This window comes from Papio anubis, chromosome 4 (assembly GCF_008728515.1).
Source record: "Papio anubis isolate 15944 chromosome 4, Panubis1.0, whole genome shotgun sequence".
In the NCBI taxonomy this organism is placed as follows: Eukaryota; Metazoa; Chordata; class Mammalia; order Primates; family Cercopithecidae; genus Papio; species Papio anubis.
Genome location: NC_044979.1, coordinates 166,860,128 through 166,876,420, shown reverse-complemented (window position 1 = coordinate 166,876,420; position 16,293 = coordinate 166,860,128). Strand labels below are relative to the sequence as shown.

General features: G+C 42.3%; 1 protein-coding gene across 7 annotated transcripts in view; it reads left to right on the top strand.

The window, feature by feature from the left end:
* Positions 1-16,293, top strand: part of TIAM1 (TIAM Rac1 associated GEF 1) — a 293,585-nt gene that overhangs the window by 129,623 nt on the left and 147,669 nt on the right. For all 7 annotated transcript variants that reach the window (XM_003895546.4, XM_009202373.4, XM_017956476.3 and 4 more), the window contains 2 exons: positions 4,847-5,023; positions 14,740-15,713. In XM_003895546.4, the coding sequence (XP_003895595.2) occupies positions 14,751-15,713 (963 nt within the window). In that variant the 5' untranslated portion in view covers positions 4,847-5,023; positions 14,740-14,750. The remainder of the gene's footprint in view (positions 1-4,846; positions 5,024-14,739; positions 15,714-16,293) is intronic.

Here is a 16,293-nt window from a genome sequence, read left to right as displayed (position 1 = left end):
CATCCATCCATGCATCCATCCCTCCATCCATCCCTCCATCCATCTACTTATCCGTCCATCCATCTACCCATCTACCATCCACCTATTTATCTGTCAGTACTGATTTGGGGTCTAAGTATGACTGTTAAAAACTAAGGTTGTTGGTGCTTATTGTATATGAAATAAATGTTTAGGAATTTGATCCAAGACCTCTGCCCGCACTGTTTAAGCCCCGTATAAAGGAAAACTTCCTGATTGTCATTAACCTACTGGTTATGGAAAATTGGGGGACACTAAATCATAGTAAACACAGTAAGAATTTACATACTTATATAAATTTTACGGTTTATAGTGTTATAAACTTATAGGAATCATAGGAATCTTACAGTTATATAGCTATACAGCTGTATACAGCTGTTAGCTGTACAGTTATACAGCTTATAGGAATCTTACAGTTTCCTATAAGAAAAGATATTAGAGTTAAGTATTGGTAAGGCAAACATATTACGTCCTCATTTTTTCTAATGGTTTTCAGAATGGGTAATTTACTGTCCAAAAGTCACATAATTTATGAAGTAATAGCACCTGGTAACTGAACTTGGGTATTTCCAGGGCAAATACAATACAGTGTCTTTTTCTCTATACACTGATCCCTGGAACTTGCAAGGACTTAAACATGACAGAATGCCCCTTATGAGTGTGTTTTTGTTGTTGTTTGTTGTTTGTTTTTTGAGTTAGGGTCTCACTCTGTTGCCCAGGCTATAACCTCAAACTCCTGGGCTCAAGGGTTCCTCTGACCTCAGCCTCCCAAGTAGCCGGGAATACACATACGCCACCATGCCCAGCTAGTTTTGTAAATTTTTTTGTAGAGGTGGGTGTCTCACGGTTTTGCTCAGGCTAGTCTTGAACTCCTGTCCTCAAGCCATCCTCCCACCTCAACCTCCCAAAGCCCTGTGATTACAGGCACAAGCCACTGTGTCTGTCCCCTGCCCCCCATCCCCCACCCCCAAGTGTCTTTGACACTTTGAAGGTGAAAGAGAAAGTTCTGGTTTGGCAGACATTTTTGGAAAAGGCAAGGATTAAATGCTGTGGACACACTATTTCTGACACTTACCGTATTTTCATCTTAAATAATATTACAGGAGTGGAGCAGTAGGACTTCTCAGCCCTATCAATTTTTGCAGGTATTTGAAGCCTGAGATTAGTTTTGGTAATACCTTCCTCACTTCCAGTACACGCATATTCCTGTGAAAACTGGTCATTTGACATATGACACAGAAATTGGCCATATGAATTGAGGATTGTATTAGTCCATTTTCACGCTGCTGATGAACACATACCCCAAACTGGGCAATTTACGAAAGAAAGAGGTTTAGCTGGACTCACAGTTCCACGTGGCTGGGGATACCTCACAATCAAGGCGGAAGGCAAGGAGGAGAAAGTCCCATCTTATTTGGCTGCAGGCAAAGAGAGAGCTTGTGCAGAGGAACTCCTCTTTGTAAAACCATCAGATCTCTCGAGACCCACTCACCAACTGGGAGAACAGCACAGGAAAGACCTGCCGCGATGATTCAACTACCTTTCACTGGGTCCCTCCCATGACACATGGGAATTGTGGGAGTTAGAATTCAAGATGAGATTTGGGTGGGGACACTCCCAGACCATATCAAGGATGTCTCAGAGTGAGACTGAAAAACTTGGTAATCTCAGCATTTGGTTCCCTAAGAGTCATCTTAATGTAATGTAAGCAGGCCTACTGGTACTGCTGGATTTCATCAGTATGGCTGTGTGTGTGTGTGTGTGTGTGTGTGTGTGTGGTAGCCAATTGAGTAGACTGCATGCATCTGATAGCTGGATTAGTTAATTCTCCAATTTGTTCCACAGCAAATTTAAGGTGACTGATGTCATTCAATTTATAACATATGATTCAGTTTCAGTGAAGTGGGTATCATTTTGCTAAGGAGGCCTGCATAATACTGGCCCATTCTGTAGCACATTCCTTATGGTTTAAACATTTTAAATAGTAGTGGAAGTAATAGCTAATGTTTATCGAGAACCGATCATGGGATATGGTTATTGAGAACTGATAATGGGATAATTCTGTAACATAGATGATCTCATTTAAAGCTCATGACAGCCCAATGATTTAGGAATCTTATCGTCCCCACTTGTTAGAGGGATAGGACATTTAGAGTTTGCCCCAGGTCACGCTGAAAGTAAAGATTTGACCTGCAAAGCCAAGATATGACCGGATGCGTGCAGCCCGACTCCCAGCTTGGACTGCCAACGCTGAGCTTGGTGCGTAGCTGTCTCCCAGTGAAACTGAGTTCTTTGCAGCTCTTGGAGAAAACCCAGAGTACTGACAGTTCCCAAATTGCCGTGGTGGCATCCATTCACAAGGCCATGAAGCAATTAACTTGCTGTAAGGGAAATGGATACGTACTTGTTGGCACGTTTTGACCTTAGCATATCTGCTGATTGTGGAGCTCTTCATTATGACGCGTCGTGGATCAGTTCCACAACCAGGGTCATAGGCAAATTTTTTTCCCCACCAAAATCAGAAAGAAGTTATACCAAATCAACTCTGTTTTGCTCTCGTGTTTTTCAAATAATGCCCTTTCTCCCTGTATTGTTTGTTTGTTTGTTTATTTGCTCAGGGACTAGAAGAATATAGAGAAAAAAATGTATTCTATCTGAATACGTAATTTTTTTTAAAGTATAGAAAATGCATTATCAGCCTCCATTGTGCAGGTGGAAGGACAGCCGCCTGCCGGCCTCCTTTGCCAGCAAGAATCCAGCCTTGCAAATTATTGGCAGCTGGCACCGTAATGAGTCCATTTCAGCATAAATGGGCTATTGCTTATTAATTTCTGCCAGTTCCTAAGCAATTCAGGAACTGCTTTGGAAATGTGGAAATTTGCAGAGAGCATTTTAAGGAGGATGCCCAGGGAAAGGGAGTGAACCGGGTAGCAATGGGGGCATTGTGGAAAGGGAACGTATTGTGGGGTAATAATGGGGTGTTGCTGAGAACTTGTGCTCCTTTCCCTGCAAGCATGAGTCACTAACTTCATGGTTAAATAGCATATTTTCCAAGATAAGGAAGAACTGTATTTGCTTACTGTTCCATTCTGGATAGACATATATATTTATTTACTTACTTCCTGTATGTGGCTCCTTTCCACAAAATAGGCAGTTTTCTTCATGTTCCTGCTCAAAGTATTTGCCATCTCAGGTTCCCACCTGCTGAAACCACCAGCAGTGGGCAGCCCCAGGGAAATGTCTGGGAAGAAAGTACCAAAATGAAGCCACCCAAAGAGGCCCTTCAGGCCTTTGTTTTGCTTGCCTTAGTATTTGTCATTTCACCTCTACCAGCAGGCTTTAAAAAGATGAAGGAAATAAAACAACCCCATTAACCTATGTGTTCCTGGAGTCCTTGCCTTGTTCATTGATTTGCCATGTTAAATTACAGTTTGGATCTTTTACCTAAATTCTTTCCCATGCGTATTCTTCATGTGTTTTCTCTGAATTTGATGTTTGCCTTCACAAGAAAACGTGTATACAATGGAAAGTTCTATGTAATGGATTTGGGTTTCTGTTTTACTCTCTTTCCACATTTTCTTCAATATCCGTTATAAATACAGCACTACTCTGAGAATAACTGAGGGTTGCTGGTTTCCTTTCATTTCTGTTTCTTGAGACTCTGAAGATTGAGTGGGACATGGGAACCATTCCGTAATAACCTGTTCTGTTCTCCAACACCTTAATGTAAACAGATAGATTAAAATAATAAGATTACTTAGTCTGTAGGGCTATGGATTACCCTGAATGTAAATAGACTGGTATTTATTTATTTATTTATTTATCTGATTTAAGCCTGTCGTTTTATGCCTGTATCCAAATGTTACATCATTTGATTTGGGATGTCATAATGTTATACGAAAGCGGTCCCGACCCAGACCCCAAGAGAGTGTTCTCGGATCTCACGCAAGAAGGAATTCAGGGAGAGTTTATAAAGTCAAAGCAAGTTTATTAAGAAAGTGAAGGAATAAAAGAATGGCTACTCCATAGACAGAGCAGCCCCAAGGGTTGCTGGTTGCCCATTTTTATAGTTATTTCTTGATTATATGCTAAACGGAGTGGATTATTCATGCCTCCCAGGCTGGAGTGCAAAGGTGTGATCTTGGCTCACTGCAACCTCCACCTCCCAGGTTCCAGCAATTCTCCCACCATAGCCTCCTGAGTATCTGGGATTATAGGCACCCACCATCATGCCCAGCTAATTTTTGTATTTTAGTAAAGATGGGGTTTCACCATGTTGGCCAGGCTGGTCTTGAACTCCTGACCTCAGGTGATCCACCTGCCTTGGCCTCCCAATGTGCTGGGATTACAGGCATGACTCACTGCGCCCAGCCCATGCCTCCCCTTTCTAGACCATATAAGGTAATTTCCTGACATTGCTGTGGCATTGTAAACTATCATGGCGCTGGTGGGAGTGTAGCAGTGAGGATGACCAGAGGTCAGTCTCGTCACCATCTTGGTTTTGGTGGGGTTTAGCAGACTTCTTTACTGCAGTCTGTTTTATCAGCAAGGTCTTTGTGACCTGTATCTTGTGCTGACCTCCTGCCTCATGCCGTGACTTAGAATGCCTTAACTGCCTGGGAACGCAGACCAGTGGGTTTCAGCCTCATTTTACCCAGCTCCTATTTAAGATGGAGTTGCTGTGGTTCAAATGCCTCTGACAGTATTTCACAAAAAGTTGATGTCATAGAATTGATGAAATGGGTTTGACAGAAAATGCCCATTTCCTTCCTTCTGCCTCATCGTTTCCTTTCTGTTTTTCTGTCTCCTCTGACCCGCTCCTCTCCAGGTTTTTGGCACATTCTCACAGACTTAGATGAAACTGTGATGGCCACCCCAGGGCGCAGGTGCTGACATCGTCCCCAGCCCAGTGGCTGTTCATCCAGACATCATTACCAACCTCAATATCTAAATGCCACAGTGCTCTTGGAGCAAGTTGGGCTGGGGACCACTGTTGCCTTTTAAGGTAGGTTTGCATATGTATATTTGAGCCTATTATGTTTGTATGAATTAATGGAAATGCTTCAAAGGTGCTGGGACAGATGCATTTTACTATCATTGTTGTGTGTAGCTCCTGGGAAAATGAATTTGGAATCACTTCCTTGAATTAGGGTTACACCTATCTGACAATTCAAAAGCATTAGCATTAAAGCAAAACAGAAAAAACAAAGTAGGTGCCTATGAAATCCTTTTCTCCCCTGTGAATTGCCCTCAGGATCTCGTACATTTATCCCTGGGCTTCACCATCTTTATATCGGATTATGTTTGAAAAAGGCAAACCCGAGCTTCAAAATCCGACTTGAAAACAATGATATGTTTTGTTTTTGCTTTGGATAATCTTTAAAAAGTAAAAATAAACACCGTCAAAATAATAATCTTTTCGAAATCAAAGATCATCTTATATTTGTTGCAAAACTTTCCTGCTTAGTCTCTGGTGTTCAGGGTATTTGTGTGTGACTTGGCAAAACTCTTTTCATGGGTTGTAACGATTTAGCGAAAACTTTCAGAACTTTGTCTCAGTTTAATCTTAGCTCTCTCCCTCACCCCCACCCCCCAACACCGTCTTCAAGCGCAGCCTCCAGTAGGGAAAAAACAGGCTTGAAACCAAGACCTCCCACTAGAATCTAATTTTAAATTTGCAATCTGTTGTCTTGTGATTTCGCTTCAAATTTAACTTAGAAATAAATACATTTCATCCTTTCTTCTGCAGTTTTGGAGGCCTGTTTTCAAGTCATAGAAGGGTAATGATTACGTTTATTTTAATAAGTTTCTAAATACCTCAGGGGAGTGAGATTTTGTATTATTAATCATTATAACTTACATCATTAAATGCCTTCTGGTCAGATTTCACAACGTCCTTCCCAACGACAGAGAAACCTTGCTTTCACAGTTAACTGTTGACTTGAATATGATATAAATTGGATTATCATGGGCCCACCAGTGAGATCTAAGGTTTTATGTATTTGCAGTACCCTTGTAATAAGGCAGTGTCGGTGTTGAACATTCCCACTCAGAAGAGCTAGACTAAAACTTCTGTATATTTAGTTTACAATCACAAGTAAGATATGGTTTCTGCCATTGAGATTTTTATAATAAAATGAGAAGAGGGTAGTTAAAAACAAGACAGATGTGCCAGTGTACAAATAACCCTGCCAGAGATACAATGAGAGGAGGTCAGTGTGCCATTGAAACATAGTGAAAAAGTGGAGTAAGTCCAAGCTAGGTAGTATTTTCTTCATCGTAGGTAATTTTCCCAGGCCATCTGTTTTAGAGTTTGGGTTTGATGCCGTTTTGTTGTAGCTGTCAGCATAGTGCCCACATCCTCACTCTCTTCAACTGTAAAAAAAAATTCAGTGACTTAAAAACCTGTTGGCATGTTCTATTTATTTTACTTTCCTTAAAATGAATTACATATTTAGTATAAAAACATTAGAAAATACCAAAAAAAGGTATAATTGTGAAAATTGCCCTACAAGCAATCCATCCGGAATAATTGCTTTTTAAAATTCTTACACAGATTTATCATGTATATAGGCGTGTGAAATATTTACATATTAATATTCTTTCTTTTTTTTTTTTCCTCCTGAGACAGCGTTTTGCTGTCACCTAGGCTAGAGTGCAGTGGTGTAATCTTGGCTCACTACAACCTCCGCCTCCCGGGTTCAAGCGATTCTTGTGCCTCAGCCTCCAGAGTAGCTGGGATTACAGACTTCCCCCCTCCACCACGCCCAGCTAATTTTTGTAGTTTTAGTAGAGATGGGGTTTCACCATGTTGGCCAGACTAGTCTCAAACTCCTGGCCTCAAGTGATCCACCTGCCTCAGCCTCCCGAAGTGCTGTGATTACAGGTGTGAGCCACTGTGCCCGGCCACATCTTAATACTCTTGGAGAGAATTTTTAACTCTCTCAAAGTCCGTATCTTGAATGTGCATCTCAAATCTAAGATTTTAATTCTGGAGGATGAGAAAAATTTGCACTAGAGATGTTTGATCCCAGTGGTAGAATCACCTTTTGGATTATTTACTCCCACACAGGGAAAGCCCTGACCAGCTGACCCACAGGGCTAGGCATTGTTCATGTGGAACTTTCCTGTTCTTCAGCTAGAGGGTGGGGCATCCTACTGTCTGCCAGGAGCACCACTGGAACCTCTGGGATAATTGAGGGCATTAGACATCCTAAACCATAAAAATATTATTACAACCTCCTTAGTCCTCAAGGTGATGAAGTTGTTTTCAGATTCCCTTGTGTCTTTTTCTTTCCTTCCCTGTTTTCCCTCTCAACAATCTGTGGTTGTGGAAGTGTTTTTCTATGTTCTTTATACCCAGGACTTTGACCACAGGGTGGCTTTCTATTCACTGGAATATTTCCTTACACAGTACAGGTGGTTTAAAAATGCAAGGTATGTGCTGTATCTTGGGTCATATAGGGTTGACCTTTCTTTTTTATGTGTGTTCTATTTGTATACTCATGTATTTTTTTTTTTTTTTTTTTTTTGAGAAGGAGTCTCGCTCTGTTTCCCAGGCTGGAGTGCAGTGGCACAATCTTGGCTCACTGCAGCCTCTGCCTTCTGGGTTCAAGTGATTCTCCTGCCTCAGCCTCCCAAGTAGGGTCGGGATTACAGGCGTGTACCATGCCTGGCTAATTTTTGTATTTTTGTAGAGATGGGGTTTTGCCATGTTGGCCAGGCTGGTCTCCAACTCCTGACCTCAAGTGATCCACCCTCCTTGGCCTCCCAAACTGCAGGCATGAGCCACCGCGCCCAGCCTTTACTCATGTATTAATATCATCATTGATGTTCATAATGATCTTACACAGGCATTGCAAGCAGCTAAGTTTCTCATTAATTTCAAGGGTGTTTACTTTTACTCAGGAAGCACACTTGTAATAGTTGCTTTAAAAGTCTGATAATTCCAACATCTGGGCCACCTTGGGATTGGCATCTATTGATTGTCCTTACCCCTGAGAGCTAATCAAATTTTCCTGGTTCTTTGAAATGCATTGTAGGCATTTTGAATATTATGTCGTGATACTCCAGGTCTTGGTACATCATCTGGAGAATACTGATTTTTCCTTGTTGTTATTTTGCAGGCAGTCAACCTGACTGGGTTCAGATTATAAGTGCTGTCTCACCTCCGTGGGTGGAGGCTCTAATGTCAGTTCAGTTTTCAAAGCCTTTGGTATACTACTTTGAGTTTGTCCTGTTTGTGCACCACTCAGGTGTTAGTCTGAGGGTTGGGCTGTGGTTTATGTCTTGATTCAGTTCTCAAAGCTTTTGCTGTCTTGCTTTGAATCAGTCCTAGGCATGTGCATCTGAGGAGTGAGCCTGGCACTTGTGCAGATTTATATGCACCATTATGGGATGTTATTTTCCAGTTTTCTTTTCTCTGAGATCTCCACACTCTCTCTGGCTTACAGGGACTATTCTTGATTCCTCTGGGTAGAACAACAAGGTCTGATCCAGAGTTTTTGTTGCCTGTGTCATAGCTTCACTGGAGCTATACTCACCCTTGGTGTAAGGCTGGGTGAGAAATTAGGACAATAAAAACAAAATAGGAAACTCACCCTTAAATGGGTGGCATCCTCAGGTTTTGATCTTTTTTTTTTTGCTTTTGTTTACTTGTTGGTCCAGAGTTTTTAGTTGTCATTAGCTGGGGCAAGATAGGCCTTAGTTGGTTTACTCCAACTTGCTGGCACCAGATATTAAAAACTTATTTTTTTCACTAGTTTGTTAAGACAGAAGCTTTATCCTCAGATAATCAATGTCACCTCTTTATTTAACCACATTTTGGACCCCTGTTCTGTGTTTGCTTTGTACTTTCTGTTCACATTTTGCTAGATGATGCTCAATAAATGCTTGTTTTTTTTGTTGTTGTTGCCTAATTCATTGAAATTATGTTAGAATATTCTAGATGCTTTTCAGCTAAAAATAAAAGGGGATTCAACTACATTTTTTTTGGAAGAACTCTCACTTTAAACTACAGTTTCATTAGACTATTCAGTTAGTTAATTAAGACTCATTTTGTTTGTTTAACTTTTTATTTCAAAATAATTATGATTCACAGGAAATTGTATGCAGGAAATGTAACCATCACCCAGTTTTTTCTAATGGTTGCATCTTGCATAATTATAGTAAAATACCAAAGCCAGGAATTTGACATTGTTTCAATGTATGTGTAGTTCTATATCTTTTTTTTTTTAAAGGCTTAGTAGCCTAATAAATCTATAAAAGCAGTCCCTGAGAAATGACCACCTATCAGATATATATGAACCACCCTAACAAGTATTTATGCATATTGCTAAAGTTTCTTAAAATACCTTTTGACTCCTTTACTATGTATAGACAGTCCCCAACTTAGGGTGGTTTGACTTGTGTTTTTTTAACTTTACGGTGGTACACATGCAATCCCTTTGTTTTTCACTTTCAGCACAGTATTCAATAAGTTGCATGAAATACTTATTATAAGTAAATATTCAATACTTAAAATAGACTTTGTGTCAGATGATTTTGCTCAACTGTAGGCTAATGTAAGTGTTCTGAGCACATTTAGGGTAAGCTAGGCTCAGGTGTGATATTTGGTAGGTTAGGTATATTAAATGTATTTTTGACTTAGGATATCTTCACCTTACAGTGGGTTTATGATGATATGACCCCATAATAAATGGAGGAGCATCTGCATTTAATTTGATGGGATTTAAAGGCCTTTCAGGTGATTACTTACTGAAAAGTTTAACTCATCACTTTAAGAGAGGATCGTGGTGTTGGTAAGAATAGAAGAATCACACTCATCCTATTGTCTTTGATCCCTGGCCCTAAGCACTCCCCTGGGAACTCCTGATGCTTTGACCCCATACCACTTTCAGATGACACTCTTGCCCATCATGCCACTTAGTCTCCTTTGCCCCCACTTTCTCTGGATCCTCCTAGGCCTGAGCAGTTCTGCACTCATTGCCCTGACTATGGGGAGAGCTGCTCTCTCAATTCTTAACCTCATTCCTGAACCTCTGCACTGCAGCTCCAAAAGGAAGAGGAAGATAGGAACTGAAGGCAAGAATTCAGTGGAATGAGACAGGTGCAAGCCCTTAATTCTTTCCCCAGGAAGCACTGGGAGTGGGGAGGGGAACACACTGGAGCACAAGCTGAACACCCTTACCCCTAAGTTCATGGATCAGGGTGACCTTCAACCCAGTGGTCCACAGTAAGGGACGGACACAGACCTGCAGGTGGAAAGGGCCCAGGGAGCAGCGAGCTGATGGGGAAGTATCTTCCAGGCATCCTGAGAGAAGAGACTAGTGTATTTAAGACTGATGTGTGCTGTGTCTCATTCGCATTATGGTCATGTTCTCACCTATGTTGCATTGTAGTTGTATGAGTTTTCACATCTTACATTAAAGTGTCTGTCATTCATTCATTCCAGTATTTTTTTTTTTTCCTTTGAGTTTTAGTGCTTTCTTAATGGACCACCTACAACCTCTCAGGCTGGGTTCTAGGCACTGAGGATACAGCAGGAAACAAGACACTTCCAGCCCTCCTGAAGCTTAGGCTCTAGTGGGAAGAGAGAATAAGAGAGACCAGTAGAGAATAGGAAAGACCAGTAAGTGAAATACATATTGTTGGTTACAATTATGATCAATGTGAAGGCGAAAAGCGAAAGAAGAGGGGTAAGAAATGTTGAGTTCTGCAGCACTGGGTGTCATTTTAGATGGAGGGGTCAGGAAAGGCCTCCTTGACAAGGGGACATTTGATTGAAGGTCTGAAGGAACTTGGTGGAGTAGGCGGAAAGGCGGAGCGTTCTAGGCAGAGGGACAGGCACAGGCCCTGAGGCGGGCTAAGGAAGCCAGAACTCAGAGCAGGGATGTCCAGTCTTTTGGCTTCCCTGGGCCACATTGGAAGAAGAAGAATTGTCTTGGGCCACACATAAGATACACTAACCACTAACGATAACGAATGAGCCAAAAAAACCAAAATCACTAAAAAATCTCCTAGTGTTTTAAGAAAGTGTGTGAATTTGTGTTGGGCTGCATTCAAAACCATCCGCGTGGTCTGCGGGCTACGGGTTGAACAAGCTTGACTTAGAAGATTGGAACGAAAGAAAAGCACGAGAAGCCAGACTTGAGGTTTGAATATTGAGAGTTGTTCTTAGGCTAAAAACTTGTCCTACCTCCCTCCTACCTAGTCCCTAAACATGAGAGCTATCTGGGACCACTAACATTCTAGAGAAGTAAGTCATAGTCGGAAATAAAAGTTTAATGAATTTAAACCTGGTAACGTTTCCCAGCTTGAGATCTAGTACCAGTTTTCTGGCATCCTCCTTTTCAATGTCAATCCCCGTTTCTGCATTTCAGCTTGTCCTTCTTGTCCCAAATATTCTGTCTCCTACCTAGTGACTGTGTGATGATGTTGGTGAGGTGCTGGTCCTTCACTTTTTGCTTTTGTTACTAAAATGCACCAATATTTATGATTCTTTATCATGCGTAGAATATTTCTAGTCTTATGGAAGCCATAAAAAAAGTAAAAGTAAATTTCTGCCCTGAATTTGCTTCCTTTGTACTACAGGAACAACAAAACCCACGCAAATATAAAATGCAAATCAGGTTTTGTTTGTTGAAGATAAAAATAAAAAGGGTTAAGTAAGATAGAATAGGAAGAAATTAAGATGATGGAAGTAGCTGGCATTTTACATATGTACATGGAAAGGTTAAAACTTAAATTCACCGCCTGGGTGCGGTGGCTCACGACTGTAATCCCAGCACTTCGGGAGGCCGAGGCAGGCGGATCATGAGGTCGGGAGATCAAGACTATCCTGGCTAACACGGTGAAACCCCATCTGTATTAAAAATGCAAAAAATTAGCTGGGCATCATGGCGGGCGCCTGTAGTCCCAGCTACTCAGGAGGCTGAGGCAGGAGAATGGCGTGAACCCAGGAGAAGGAGCTTGCAGTGAGCCGAGATCACGCCACTGCACTCCAGCATGGGCGACAGAGCGAGACTCTGTCTCCAAAAAAAAAAAAACCTTACAATTCACCAACTTTCTGGGGCTTGCCAGTGGGACAGGGGTTGTTTCTGAAGCGGAGATGCTGTCTCCTGTATGCAATGAGCTATTTCAACTTTTCACACTGATGTTATTTCAGAGTCCTCCACTGATCCACATGGGCTTTCATCGTTCTTACTAACCTTTCAAGAACAGCTTTCAAATTGAAAGGTGTTTCAGCAGTCCCTAGAAACTTATTTTTCTTAACTTCAGTTGCTTCAAACTTCCCGCTCACGCTCCTTAGGCCATCCCCTGAGAGTTTCTCTTAGTAGGATTTAGGAGATTTGGCATTCCTGTCTACATTCTAGTTCTGAAGATAAAAGTGGCTTCTTGCCTACCTTGGCCAGCTGAAAAGAATCTTGCTACTAAAAATGCTATGAAGATAACAGAGCCGTCAGCGTGATACATGGAGTGCGGTAATTCTTGAAGGTTGGGGCCATTTCCTTCAGGAAAACCTCTCCTGAGGCTTTTAACTTGATGAGTTTTCTGTTGGCAGAAACAAGCCTCACCAGAAAGCTGTTGTTGAAAATATATCTGTCAATTTATATTTGCAAACTTTTGATATATGTGCTAGAGGAGGGTAAATCTTAGCATATTTGAGGCGACAGTTTTGCCTTTTCTTTTACTCAATTTATTTCCTCATAGTCCTTTCCTCTTTTAAATTGAAACCTATGTGATTCTTAAAATGGTTCTAAGTCTTTATTTATTGGCAAAACATATAGTTACATAGGCACATCCAGGTATCTTAATATATCCTTTAAAAAACTAAAGAACTCCAAGGCATTGGTCAAAGCCTTTAGTGTTATTGAAATGCACATTTATTTATTTTACTCGTAAGAAATGTAGCATGTGCCATTCTTAGGAATTTAGATAATATAAATGGTTGTGCACAGACCGTTGATCTTTTCGTTTTTATCTTTTTTCTTCTTAAAGATACCAGAGAAGCATGAACATATTGCTTTGAAATCTACTTGCTACTAGTAAAAAGGAGATTGTCTTTCTTGGAAAATTCCCTCTGAGATTCCTCTGATGTGTGACCTGGTGGGGAATATTCCAGACTGGGAATAGCTTAACATCTGGTGTCTGTATGAGTTATCCCTGAACTCACTGGAACATTCAATGGAGGGTTTCCCTTTGTATTGCAACAAATTTTATTTCAGTAAAGATGTGCTGGTGAGAGTTTCAGTAACATTTTAGCCTGAACAGTGGAATTATAGAGTAAGTCTAGGATCAATGTGAAGGTATATTGTATTCCAGGCTGTTTCGATCTCTTTGCAATGATCACAGTAATATCACTTCCTGCTTTGCCACCATGCCTTTTACTTTCTTGTGTATTGCGTGCCTTCCCTGGCTAGAAGTTAGCTTCATGAGTATAGGGGATGTGTCCCTTTTGTTCCCTGCTGTATCTCTGGCTTCTAGAACATGGTAGGTGCTCAATGTGTATTTTCTGAATGAATGACTCTCTAGGTGGTTAAAAGAACCACCTCAGAGATATGCCCAGTTACTCTGTTTTTCTTCTTTCCTTTCCAGCTATTTTCATGTGCGTTATCTTAAGTGCATAGAATTTGAAGTGTGCCAGAGAGACCTCACGGAGCAAGGAGAATAGGCTAAGTTGAGTCACAGTTGTCGAGCTTTGAAGATTTTTCTCTTTCCCACTGTGGGTAACAGAATTGTGTCATCGGGTCAGTGAGAGAGACTGTAAAAATATTAAGGAGAGACTTGAATTAACCTGGGGGGCCCCAGAAGGCTGAATCACACTTAGTGGTTTCACAATGTGAATTTCTGTTTGCAGGGCATGCTGTACCAGATTAATGTTCGCAGGTTGGATTTGCTCCCAGAAATAAACCCATTAATCTACTGCTAAGAAGAGAGCGGAGTTTCTATTTTGTTTTGCCCATCCCCACCACCCCTCCATAGCCCTCCCAAAATGCCCCTAAAAATCCAGGTTCTCAGAAGACTGTGACATTAAAAGTCAAAGCTTTTTTAAATTTTTGACTTTGGTTTACTAAGAAAAGTTGATCAGACTTATACTTTGAGGTTTTCCATTTTTGATTGATTTTGAAGTATTATTAGAGCTCAAATAGAGCAAAAAACAAAAACAAAAACAAAAACAAAAAACAAAAAACACCCAAAAGTACCCATTGGCAGGGAGGGAAGGAGGTTACCAAACGCACCTTTAAGTTTTGTATTTTGAAATATGTATATCATTTCGAACAGAAATTACTCCTTTGGTGAACATTTTGGTTTGTACTTTCAGAGTTTTCAATTTACAGATAGGAGTAGAACTTCAGATATTTAGTAAGGAAGACCAGGTCAGTGGAGTTTCTGGCTGTACAAAAGCAGCGCTCTCAGCTGTGGCCTGTGGCCATCGTCCCTCTGGGCAGAGACGAGTCTAACTGTCTGATGCTCATATTTAGGAGCTCATTTCATATCTCAGGGGGCAGTCTCAGTAGATGATGTTACTGTTGACCTGCTCCCAGGTAAGAGTCCAAGAACCTACCAGGTGCATGTAGGAAGTTGTGCTGTTACTTACCCCACAAGCCCTGTGAGCCAAGGTGTTCTAACCCTCCCTGCAGGCTGAGCTCTTTCTCTGAGATGCCTATACCTGTACTGGTAGTGACTCAGTTCTCCCCCTTTCCCCCCGCTTTGCTGCAGACCATAAAACCATGGGAAACGCAGAAAGTCAACATGTAGAGCACGAGTTTTATGGAGAAAAGCATGCCAGCCTGGGGCGCAAGCACACGTCCCGCTCCCTCCGCCTCTCGCACAAGACGCGGCGGACCAGGCACGCTTCCTCGGGGAAGGTGATCCACAGGAACTCCGAAGTAAGCACCCGCTCCAGCAGCACCCCCAGCATCCCCCAGTCCCTGGCTGAAAATGGCCTGGAGCCCTTCTCCCAAGATGGTACCCTAGAAGACTTCGGGAGCCCCATCTGGGTGGACCGAGTGGACATGGGCTTGAGACCTGTGTCTTACACTGACTCTTCTGTCACTCCCAGCGTAGACAGCAGCATCGTGCTCACGGCAGCCTCTGTGCAGAGCATGCCAGACTCTGAGGAGAGCAGGCTTTACGGGGATGACACTACATATTTGGCTGAGGGAGGCAGGAGGCAGCATTCCTATACATCCAATGGGCCCACTTTCATGGAGACGGCGAGCTTTAAGAAGAAACGCTCCAAATCTGCAGACATCTGGCGGGAGGACAGCCTGGAATTCTCACTCTCTGATCTGAGCCAAGAACATTTAACAAGCAACGAAGAAATCTTGGGTTCCGCGGAAGAGAAGGACTGCGAGGAGGCTCGGGGGATGGAAACGCGGGCGAGTCCGCGGCAGCTCAGCACCTGTCAGAGAGCCAATTCCTTGGGTGACTTGTATGCTCAGAAAAACTCTGGAGTGACAGCAAACGGGGGGCCGGGGAGCAAATTTGCAGGCTACTGTCGGAATTTGGTGTCTGATATTCCCAATCTTGCAAACCATAAGATGCCACCAGCTGCTGCTGAAGAGACTCCTCCGTACAGTAATTATAACACACTTCCCTGTAGGAAATCTCACTGTCTCTCTGAAGGTGCCACCAACCCACAAATTAGCCATAGCAACAGCATGCAAGGCAGAAGAGCTAAAACAACTCAGGTAAAGTGATTGAAATTTGTTTCAATATTTTGGGAATGGTGCATGACTCTTTCAGTGCATGACTTTGCTCTTAGAATATTTCCATCTTTTAATCGGGTTTTACCCTGTTTGCCTGGTAGTTGCTGCAGCTGGTGCTGTTTTGGGAGGACTTCTGTCTCTTCTGCTTTGCCCCTCTTACAGTTCTGTGGTTAAGGGGTGGGGATTAAGGGAAGTGTGTGGGGGGAGTGGCGATGTGATAGGAGTGGGAAAAAAGCTAGTAAGTTCATATTGGGAAACTGCTTCTACATCTTAGTTCTTCAACAGCATCCCACTTATTCCAGCTTCCTTTCTAACTTGGTCCTTCCCGTGGAAAAACAGGCATGGTGGGTTGCAGACTCTTGGAACTTATTTCTTCACTGCAGCAGGTGGGAGGAGGTTAGTCGGCAACTCCTTTGAGGAGGCATTTTAAATTCTGGGCGGGTTTGGGTCACTTGTCAGCTCCTCTCGGTGGTTGGCAGGCTCGCTGCCTTACCGGGAGCCATTTCAATTTCCTGTTCGTGCGATGCTGGCCAGCCCTGTCTCTGGAGGGAGGTGGAGCGGA